Source organism: Aedes albopictus, chromosome 3 (assembly GCF_035046485.1).
Source record: "Aedes albopictus strain Foshan chromosome 3, AalbF5, whole genome shotgun sequence".
NCBI lineage: Eukaryota > Metazoa > Arthropoda > Insecta > Diptera > Culicidae > Aedes > Aedes albopictus.
In genome coordinates, this window is record NC_085138.1 from 369172546 (window position 1) to 369184447 (window position 11902).

Consider the following 11902-nt stretch of genomic DNA (forward strand, 5'->3'; position numbering starts at 1 on the left):
ACAATATCCACATGATTCTTGGCAAATGATTTAAATGAGAAAATGTTTCGTTCCGTTTCCCATTCTTCCCAGCAGCCCACCTGGCGACTTTGGGGCGAAGAGCGCGAGCAGGACGCCATCTACACCGTCTACCTGAAGAAGGTCCGCTACCACAGGCCGACGCCGAGTGCCAGCAGTGTAAGTACCCAGCTACCCTCTACCTAGTACCTAGTGGAAGTGTGTACCTTGGATGGTATATAGAGAAGTTTATGTTTTGTTGGGATAATAGTGGCTTATGGTGAGTGAGGGATATGCGCCCGTAGGGAAGGGCGCAGGCGGATATACTAATTGAAGATTTTTCTGCCCGTTGGTCTTAATTGAAGTGCGGGATTAGCGCAGGGAAGATCTTGATGCTGGCTGATGAGTTTTGTGGAGGGTGCAATTAAATGGGGGAAGATAATCATGATTAGGGAGAGTTGATTAAGGTGGTACTCTGACTGGTAGGGCTTTGCGTTAAAAGATGACGCATGTTATGCATTCAATCCACCTTTTCTCCTAATGTCATACTATTTGTGGGTTTTTGTTTTTTCCTTGTAATAAGGTCACGATCACTGTACCCTTTCCGATTTTTAAAAGGCTAACGTAATTAAGGGGTGGGTCCATGCTTGAAACCCCTTGGGTGAGTCCATGCTTGAAATAATTTCAATTGCGATATAATCTCACAAGGAAACTGCATAAAAACGGATTTATGTCCGCAGTTATGCATAACTTAAGTTCGTTTTGATATGCTTCTTGATTGCAATCAACATGCTTGGTTTCAGCTTTGTATATGCTAATATATACTAGGTATACTCTCTAGTATACTCTATTATACGATTTCAATAAGAGAATCACAAAACTGTGAACAATAAAGCTTGTTTTATTTCCAAACCGGAGAAATTTACACGGAAGATCATAGTTATTCCTGAAACAAATTACCTAGAACACCTCATAACCTTCTATGGAAGGTCCACTGGAAACAGTTTAATGTATTCCCTACATATTTTAGCAACAACATTCGGAAACAACGTCCGGAGGGATTTCAGGGATTTCTAGGAGGTTTATGGAATTTACATGAGCGCTTTAAGAGGTTCCAGTGGCACAAGTTATTCATGGATTCAAGTGCCATTTCAGAGGTATCAGGAGTGTTTTGAAGGTTTAAGGAAAATCATGAGAGCTTTAACATGCATTTTAACGCATTTCAGTGGCTTCGGTGGGTTTTCAGAGGCATTTCAGATGGTTTAGAGCGTTTCACAGTGTTTCAAAAACTTTACAGGCGGTCTTTGTGGACTTTAAAGGTTTTAACCTGTAGGAGTCGGATTGTTTTGGCGCTGCTGCCGTAACCTCGCTAACGTCGTTATTCATGCACTCAGTTATTTAGTATTATGGAGTATCGTTTTTACAATAAAACTGTATCAACAATTCCCCGCCATAACACTCGGTGGTCCTCGTAGTTACAGTGCTCATCATTTTATACCTAGTCCACGCACCTTGCACGCTGTCCTCCATGTCTTCTAGTACCATTTGGATCCCTTGCGAACACCAGGTTTGTAGGTTTGTTGTCCAGCATTCCCACAACGTGCCCTTCCAGCTTTTGCCGCCTTCCGGATGCTATGTTTGCCGTAAATTGCAATGGACTCTTCTCCAGAAGCTTCTTCGAGAACTCCTGCTGGAAAATCAATAGGAACTTCTTCGAGAGTTCCTACGAAAATTAATTTAAGACTATTTTAAGAATTACTTCAAGAGTTATCCTTGTTCTAGGATTCATTCTGAAGTAATCTGGATATTTGTACAGGTGTTCTGAAGATTCAAGGATTCCTTCAATAATTATTTGAGGAGTTTCCCCCGGATCTCTTGAAAACTTCCTCCGGGAATCGCTTCAGGAGTTCCTCTGGAAATATTTTTAGCAGTTCCTCCAAAAACTTCTATAGACATTACTTCTGAAGATGATAATGATTCTGAGCGTGTTTGTAAATAGAAAATAGGGTTAAGTACTGTTCATTTTAATTCCATTAAGAATTTTCTTCGACCTCGAAATACGCATCTTTCAAAGGATGCAAATTCTTAGTGGAATAAAAAGGAACAGTAAGGAGTGTATCGGAAATTAACTATAAACATTCAGGATGCTCTATCTCGAAGCATGTTTGGTCTTATCATTTCGGTTCTTCTATCAAATCTTCACAATACAGTTAAGTTTAGAACAGCCTGAAAAAAATTGGAATATGTTTAGCATTATTGAAAATATTGTAGAATAAATACATCTCACAAATTAAAGTTTTGGACAACTTGTTGTTTTTTAAAGATTTTTCAGCGTTTCAATAACCTGTAGCGAATAAAACTTGTACGGCGAAAAATCCAAAAAAATATTAATTATTGTTAGCAGTTATGTACACATAACATATCACCGAACACCAACTTAAAAAAAAAAAATTATGATCGAAAAACCCTCAACATTGAAAAAATGACCTATCCTAAAAAAAAACACTAATTTTTTGTCGAACTTTGACAGTCTGTTTTAAATATCTTAAAAGGTTATACAATACCGTTCTCTACTAAAGCTACCTCGTCGTTAAGTTTAAAAACATTTCCAATTAAAAAAAAATGAATCATCAATTTGATGTATTTTTTATTTGCGTAATCGTGCTTTGAATGAGCATCAAAAAATAGGGTCCCTGAAAAATGACCTTTTTTCATTTTTAAAAATTGGGTTCTTTAGGGGTACCCAGATTATTTCATAATCGGATTCTCCGCCCCAAAATTAGTCTAAATCCAAAATTTCATAATTGTTGGAGTCCAGGAACTATTTTTAAAATGCATTTAAAGTTTGTATGGGGAATTTTTTTTGTTCGGTCGAACTGTCATTTTAGCGATTGAACTGTCATTCTATCCACGAAAGTTAAAACTGTTTTGTTAATTTGACCTTCAAAACAAAGGTATTGGAATCCAATAAATTGACGTAATATTCAGAAAAATGAGCTCTTTCGCTTAGGCTATAGAAAATAGCAATATTTTATTCATTAAACAACCCAATTGCGCTAAAATGGAATCGAATTTTTTCTTGTAAAAATTTTTTTACCTGTATTATGAGCAATCTATGGAAAGAATATATTTGCGCTAATATATTTAAAAAAATCAAAAAAATTTCCATTTTTTCCGCAATTTCAAATTTTTAAGAGGTGTCCAAAATTTCAAGATCATGCGTTTAAACTTTAAGATTGATGACCATGTAAAATAATTATTTTTACAAAAGCAAAAGTGCCATTCCTTTTTCTGAGGATTTATATAGTACCTCCAAAAATAAAATTATTTATAACTTGAATAAATTATTATTTAGGATGTTTTGAACATATATAGTTAATTTCCGATACAGTCCTTACTTAACCTGATTTTCTTTTCACTTACTTCTGAGGTTCATCTAGAAATTTCTGTACAAGATTCTTTACAGATTCCTTCAAGAGTTCTTGCGGGAGTTTTTCAGGAGATCATTCGAGAATTGCTTTAGGAATTCCTTTGAAAATTCCTGAAGAAATTCTCCATTTTTATTAAAGAAAATTCTAAGAGAGCTCTTTGATGAGTTCCTATATGAATTTCTTTGGTTGTTGCTTCAATAATTGTTCCATTGAGAGTTTTTCCGACATTTTTTTAAGTAGTGCGCCTGGGAGCTACTTCAGGAGTGCCTCCGACAACTTCTTCAATAACTACCCCGCGAACTTCTTAAGGAATTGATGTGGCTATCATTGTGAAATTTCTCCGGGAAACCCACCCTTCCTTCAGGGGGTTCTTAAGGAATTCCTTTCCCGAGCAAAGTTCAACAACAAAATTACAGCAAATCGAAAACATGATTTGTATTCAGCAACAAATTGATATCACATTTTGATAGAATTTTATCTTTAATTAGTTTGATTCCAAATTTTGCTTTCGGTTTGCTGTCATTTTGAATTAATGTAAATATTTAGTGTTACAATAGTTTTCAAATCTTTTAGTAAACTATGTGAAGTAATTCTAGGGATATATCATTAGTGCAATTATATTATTGCATTTATGATTTGATATCAACCGAAAAACTCTACATTTAACAATTTTTCGTTTTTCTTGCGCTGATAACACAAGTTTACAAAATAAAACGAAAGTCGTGAACTTCTGTCAACGACCAAAGTTTTTGAAGCAGAATTTAGTGCTGATTTCGAAACCGACCTTCAAAAATTTTTAAGTAGAACAGTTTTTGAGTTTTAGCTCAATATCGAGCTTTGCAACTTTTTAAAATATGTAATTTACTAAAATTTAAATATATTGCGTTTTGTTCAACCAATTTTAAATCTTTTTCCATAAATTAAACGCTGAATACAATACCATTCGATCATCTGAATACAGGTTTTGCGTCAGATATTGGCGAGTTTTAGGGACGATCTCCTTAAATTTTAGCAAAATTCCCAAATTTTTATGAAGAAATGTATTTTTTTCAATAAGAAAAACCCAACTTAAAAATTCTTTCTTGACGTTTATTTGACATATCATATGTAGGCGGGTTACAGTAAAAATTGCAGCTCAATCGGAGCATTGATTACGAAGAATGAGATGTTTTAAGTTAGCGACTTTGCTTAAAAATAGAACAAAAATCGATTTCAAATCATCAACCTTGTATGGAAAGTCGAAAAAATTTCCGCTCTACTGTAATTTTTTTCTTTGGCGTTTTCGAACTCAGGGCATGATTCTACACCAAAAATGATCATCAGCTTACCGAGTTCAAAAATGCTGTAAACTAGTGTAATAAAAACAGTTATCATTTGCATTCATCGATAGCAAGAATGGTTTTCAATTTGCTTTCACAGGAACATTTTTCTGCTCTCATTTTTGATGTTTTAACCGCTAAAACGACCAAAACGACAACAACCTGAGTTATCAAAATTTGCAATATCACAACATCAAAATTAGTTTTCAATTTGCTACCAGACTTTGCTCGGGTTAGTAGTTTCATGGGGTTCCCCATGCAAGTCTTCAGAAGTTTACCTGGGAATGCATTCCTATGGTAAATCATTCAAGAGCTCCTCCCTCCAGGTATCGCAATAGGATTCGAAATACAACATGCAGCTTCAGAGAATCTTTTCAAAATATATTCAAGAACTGTTCTTATGAATCCTTCGAAAATGCCTTCAAAAGGCACCGAAGAATTTTCGGCAAAGTTCTTTGAATAGTTCCCGGTGGAACTCCTAGGGGGATTCCTAGTAAAATCCCTATGCGAAATCCAAGTGAAACTCCATAGAAAATCCCAGTGGAACTTTTTGAAAAAATCCTGGTAGAATTTCTAGCAAAATTCTTAGCACAACTAGTAGTAGAAGAGTTCTCGGTTGAATGCCTATGGAAATTTCAAGTGGAACTCCTAGAGGTGCCGGGGCCCGTGGCGTAGTGGCTGCACGTTCACTTCATAAGTGGATGGTCATGGGTTCGATCCCAGCCCCGGCACTTGCAATTTTTCGTCAGTTGCTCTTCCCAGGGAGAGGCTGACACCTGACCCTCTTCTGAGCAATATGCTCTAACGTACCCGGAAACTTGGATATCGGCTAAACGTAAACTCCTAAAGGAATTTTGGAGGAACTTGTGGTGGAGTTCCTGGTGGAACTTTCGAGAATACTCCTAAACGGGATTCCTGACCAAACTTCTTAAGGAATTCCCGGTGATACTTCCAGTGCAATTTCCAGTGAAACTCTTAGATGAATTCCAAGTGGAATTTCTGGAGAAAGTCTCGGTGGAATACTTAGGGGAATTCCCGGTGGAGCTCCTAGGGGAATTCCCAGAAGAACCCTTAGAGGAATTCCCAGTGATACTCCTGCACAGGCTTGTCCGCACTGAGCGCTTGAAAATTGGGCGAAACTAGAGAAATTGGTGGGGGACTCCTGCCTGAACAAATTATTGGTGAAACTTCTATAGAAATTCTCAGTGGAACACATATAGGGTATCCCGGTGGAATTCTTTGAGAATTTCCCCTTAAAACTTCTACAGGATTTTTTGCCGGAACTAGAGTAATTTACAATGAACTATGTACTGAAGGTAAAACATCTTTAGAAATTCGTGATAAAATCCTGCAGGAATTTGTGGTGGAACTCCTGAAGAAATAAGAGTAAAACTTAAGGGGATTGGACTTAAATATCTGGAGGGATTTCTGGTTAAATTCCCGGCGTAACTCTTAAAAGAGTTTTGGGTGGAACTGCTGGAATTTTTCACGGTAAAAATCCTATAGGAATTCCCGGGAAAACTCATATAGGAAATCTTAGTTAAACTCCTGAAGGATTTCCCGGTGGAATTCCTGAAGGAATACCAGGCAGAATTCTTGATGTAAATCCAGGTGGGAATGCTGGTGAAATTCACGGTGGAACTCCGACAGGAGTTTGCAATGGAACTCCTGGAACAATTCTCGATCGAACTTTCCCGGTGGGTTTCTGGAAAAATTCCAGAAGTTCTCGGTGAAACTCTTCGAGGAATTTCCAGTGAAACTTCAATAGAAATTCCTGATGAAACTAGAGGATTCCCGGTGGAATATTTAGAGGTATTCTTGGTGAAACTGCCATAGAAATGCCCGACTGGTCTTCTGGAGGAATTCCCAAAGGAACTGCTATAGAAATTCCAAGTAGATCGTCTATAGAAATTCCCACTGGAACTCCTGGAAAGATTTCCGGTGAAATTCTTAAAGGAGTTCTCGACAGAATTTCTAAAATATTTGTCGGTGAAAATCTTGAAGCATTCCAGCGGGATGGAACTACTACATGTTTTATTGGTGACTCCGGTGAGGAATTTTCGGGAAGCTCTAGTAGGAACTCCTGGAGTAATTCCCCGAGGAATTCCTTGAGGAATTTTCACGGAAACTTCTGAAGAATTTCCCGGAGGAAATACTGGAAGAATTTGTGGAGGAGGTTCTGGAGCAATTCCTAAAGAAAACCCTGGTACAATTTCCAGGTGAACTCCTGACGTAAATTCCAGAGGAACTCTTGGAGCAACCCACGAAGGAATTTCTGGAGCAACTCCCGGAAAACCTGGAGTAATTCTCGGATGAACTTTTGGAGAAATTTCCGGAGGAACTCCTAGAGCAGTTTCCGAAGAAATTGCTGGAGAAACTCCCTGAGAAACTGTTGGAGCGATTCTCGAAGGAACTTCTGGTGGAATTCGCGGAGGAACTCCTGGAGGAATTTCACGAAGAAACTCAACAATGGACTCTCGAAGAGACTCTTCCTAGAGGCATTCCCGGAGGATCACTTGATCAATTTTCGAAGGAACTCCCAGAGGATTTTACATAACGATTCATGTAGAAATTCCCGGAGCAATTTCATAGAGCAAGCCCCGGATGAACTACTGGGGTGATTTCCGGAGTAACTCCTGGGACGATTCCCGGTAGAACTACATGAGGAATTCCTGGAGGAACTTCTGGAGGAACTCTTGGAGCAACTGAAAAATCTAAAAAAAATCCTGAACGATCGCCCGGAAGAATTGTCGGAAGACCTCTCGTAGGAACTCGTATTCACTGTGAAACCCCTAGATAAGTTCGCAATCAAATTTCAAGAAAAAATTGGAAAATTTCCGAAGAAGCTCCTGGAGGAACTGTTGGAACTTCCGGAGGAGTTATTGGAGGAATTCGCGGAGGAATTCTTCGAGCAATTTCCGAAGGAACTTCTGGAGCAGTTTCTGGAGAAACGCCTGGTGTATTTTCCTGAGGAACAACGAACTCGTGGTGCATTTTCTGGAGGAATTCCTGGGAAATTATCGGATAAACTCCTCGATGAGTTCCCGAAGAAGTTCCTGGAGGGGTTATAGAAAGAACTCCTGAAGGAGTTCCCGGAGGAGCTTCTGGTAGAAATTCCCGGATGACTGAAGAAATTCGTCGAGAATTTCTTGGAGTAATTTCCGGAGAAAATCTCGGGGTAACTCCTAGAAGAGTTTCCGAATAAACCTGAATTCTCGAAGCAACTCCTAAGGGAATTCACAGAGGTACTCCTGGAGAAATTCTCGGAGTATTTACTGAAGGAATTCCAGGATGAACTCCTGAGGCAATTTCTGAAGAATCTCTTGGGGTTACTCCTGGAGGAGTTCCCGAATAAACCACCGGAATAATTTCTGGGGAAATTCTCGAAGGGACTTTTGGAGTGATTTCCGGATGAACTCCTGGAAAATTTTCCGGAGGAATCTCTGAAGTATCGCTCGGAGGAATTCCTAGAGCCCCTATTGGAGGAACTCATGGAGGAGCTCCTGGAGGAACTCTTGGAACACTTCCCGCAACATACGGGGCAACTCCTGGATCAAGTCTCGGAAGCGCTCTTGGAATAATTTCCAGAGGATCTCTTAGAGTGAGTCTCGGAAGAACTTTTGTAGCAATTACTGAGAGAACTCCTGAAACAATTCCCGGAGAAACTCCATTAGTGAATTCCTGAAGGAACTTCTCGAGCAATTCCCGGAGGAACGCTCTCCTCCTAGAATTTTTTAAATGATTTTACCGATAATTTCTTCAATAATTCATTCAGAATATTTTCATGTAATTTTATTTGGATTTTTTATGAGTTTACCAGGGAGTCTATGCAAGACTACCTCTAGAAATATCTCGAGTTCCTCCGAGAAAGCCCCCAGGAAATAAGTTTAGAATTCCTCTGGAAATTCATCTAACAATTCCTCCGGGAATTTTTCGAGTAGTTTTTCTGGGAATTGCGGAAGATTCCTCTAGAAGTTCTTCCATTAATTCCTGTAGGAGTATTTTTGGGAATTCTTCGGGAATTCCTCTAGGATTTTCTCTGGGAATTCCTCTAGCAGCTCTTCCAGTAATTCCTGTAGGATTTCTTCCAGTAATTCCTCTAGGAGTTGCTCCAGGAATACTCCTAGACAATTCTTCTAGGATTTCTTTCGGGAATTCTTTTAGGCGTTCTTCCGAAAATTCCTCTAGAAAGTTTTCCGGGAACTCCTCTAGGAGTTCTTCTGGGAATTTCTCAAAGAGTTCTTCTAGTAATTGTAGTAGGAGTCCCTCCTTAAATTCCTCTAGGAGTTGCTCCGGGAACTCCTCTAGGAAATTCTCCGAGAATTCTTCTAGGATTTCTTCTTGGAATTCCTCTAGGAGTTCTTCCGCGAATTTCTCTAAGATTTTTTACTGAAATTCATCTAGTGGAATTTCACCGAGAATTCCTCCGGAAATTCTGCTAGTAATTCCTTTGGTAATTGCAAGAGTTTCCTCCGAGAACTCTTTACGGAGTTTCTTCGCGAATTTGTCTATGAGTTCCTCCAAGAACTCCAGTAGGAGTTCCTTGAGAAATTTACCTAACAGTTCCTCCGGGACTTCCTCTAGAATATCCACCGGGAATTTTTCTAATAGTTGCTGTGGTAACGACCTTGGAAGATATAATTATTATGATGCGCGCTGCGTAAGCCGACGAACCATTCTAGTGCACGGTAGGGGAGAGACTGCCCCAGTCAATCACCATACACTTATACTCGTGTAGCTCTCGTGTGCGCATGCGGTCGGCTCGGCATGATAAGAAACGAATATTATAACTGGAGGATCTACCACAGTTGCTCCGGAAATTCTTCCGGGAATTCCCTTACGAGTTCCTTCGGGAATTTCTACGGAAATTCCGCTAGGCGTTTCTCCGCGAATTCCTCTGGAAATTCCTCTAAGAGTTCCTCCTAGTATCATTCTGGGAGTTGCTCAGGGAATTGCGAGAGTTTCCTCCGAGAATTCTTCCGAGGAGTTCTTCCGGGAATTCCTCTAGGAGTTCTTCCTGGAATTCCTCTAGCAGTTCCTTTGAGTATTTTCTTAGGAGTTCCTTGAAGACAATGTAGTGTCTTTTAAAAAATACTCGGAGTAAAATCCCAAAATTCCCAGAGGAACTCTGAAGGAATTTCCGGACGAATTTCTAAAGGAAATCTCGGAAGAATTCCTAGAAGTACTCGCGAAAGAACTCTTAAGGGAATTCCCGGAAGAAATCTTAGAGACCTGCTCGGAGGAAATTCTTGAAATTCCCATAGGAACTTCTACAAGAACTTCCGGAGAACTTATAGTGAACCCCTTAAGGGATTCCCAGGGGAACTCTTGCAGGAATTCTCAGAGGGATTTTCGGAATTAAGAGGAATTACCAGAGGAACTCCCAGAGGAACTCCCAGAAGAATTTCCGGAAGAACTCCTAGAAGAATTCCCGAAAGATCTCCTGGAATAATTCTCGGCGATTTTTTTTCTAATTCCTGGAGCAACTTCTAGAGGAATTCCTGGAGAAACGCCTAGAGGAATGCTCAGAGGAACCACCAGCAATGTCCAGCAAGGATGGGAACACTCATTTGCAAAGAGTTACACTCACTTGCTGTTTTCTCAGCTGAGAAGCGTGGATTCAAAACACGATGTATGGACGACTTTTGTATTGTGGTTTTGTCTAAAAGTTTACCGAATACAGTAGGGGTCGCACACGCATACCGAACTCGTGAGGGAGCTGCAAAGGCAACTCTCCATGGGGTGAGTGTAAATTACATTCACCTCGTGGAGAATAGCTTTCACAGCTCTGTCACGTCCTTGGCTTGCGTGTGCGACCCCTTCTGTGTTTGGAAAACTTTTAGATAAAATAACAAGGAAAAAGTCGCTCATGCATCGCTTCTTGATTGCACGCTTCTGTACTGAGAAAATAGTAAGTGAGTGTAACTCTTTCAGGAATTCAAGGAAAAATGGAACATCTGAAAATTCTCAGATGTAACTCCTAGAGGAATTCCAGGTGGAGCTTCTGGAGAATCTAAAGTAGAACCCTTGGAGAAATCTCAGGTGGAGCAATCATTGGTGGAACACGTGCAGAAATTCCAGCTAAAACTTTGGCAGAAATCTTTGGAATAGTTCCAACTACTGAAAATATCCTAGATTTAAAAATTGGCAAAATTTTAGGGTGAACTTTTGCGGGATTTCCAAGTAAATCTCCTGGAAGAATCTCTGGAAAATTTCAAATGGAACTCTTGGAGGAATGCCTGGTGGAAGTCCTGATGGAATTCTAGGTGGCACTCCTGAGTGAATTTCTGGTCGAACAACTCGAGGAATTCCAGCTTAAACTCCTGGAGAAATTCCTGGTGGAACTCCTGGAGGAAGTCCTGCAGAACCTCTAGGTATTACTCCTGAAGGAACTCGATTTGGAACTCCCGGAAAACTCCAGGTGGATCTTTTGGAGGAACTCCAGGTGAAACTCCTCGAGGAATTCCAGGTGAAACTGCGAGATAACTCCATTCGGAACTTTTGTAATAATCTCAGATGAAAATTCCAGGAAAATGTCAGACGGAACTCCTGGAAGAATTTCATTGAGAACTTGGTGCCTTGGTGAAACCATAGAAAAATCCTGGGAGTGTCATATATTCGAGAATAAGCTTAATCTTGAGAGATAACAACCTATTTCTACTTTAAAACAGTGACAAGTTGACGTAGGGTAGCGGACCACTTGGGCAGTGGCCAGCGTTTTTCGCACTCTTCGCTATAACTCAGTCAATTCCAAACCAATTTACTTGAAATACGTATCTCATCGCGTTCCAAAAATTGTGACAATCAGTTCAAAATTGACTGAGTTATAGCAGAAAAGTGCCCAAAATAGGACCCCTGCCGAGATGGTTCCACTTCCCTATCATGCGGAATTTGGAATTTGAAACAAATACCGGTGGAAGCGAGCGGAATTCGGTCTATTTTTGGCGTTTCAAATTTTTAGAACTGTTCTTAATTTGGACCAAAAAATGGATCATCGCTGACCACATGACCTTAGGATTAACACCACAAAGACCAAGTAAATGATTGCTGATGTTCAACGTCGTTACCCGCAAGGTGAAAAGCTGGATTGCAGCTACGAATCGGGACTTTTTCGATCTGTGAATCGAGCTGAAGTTTGTTGAATGGTACTAAAAC

The 11902-nt window shown here is 39.7% G+C and overlaps 1 protein-coding gene across 3 annotated transcripts in view; it reads left to right on the forward strand.

Annotated features, from left to right (window-relative positions):
- LOC134289569 (uncharacterized) overlaps positions 1–476 on the forward strand; it is a 96948-nt gene extending 96472 nt beyond the window's left edge. Inside the window, exon 3 of one of the 3 annotated variants that reach the window (XR_009998562.1) lies at positions 76–189. Coding sequence is in view for 2 of the 3 variants with exons in the window: in XM_062855555.1 (XP_062711539.1) it covers positions 73–204 (132 nt within the window). In the remaining variant the exon portion in view is untranslated. Of the gene's footprint in view, positions 1–72 lie in introns of all 3 variants that reach the window. The other 2 variants (XM_062855555.1, XM_062855557.1) reach the window with 2 other exon arrangements.
- The last annotated feature ends 11426 nt before the right edge of the window (positions 477–11902 follow it).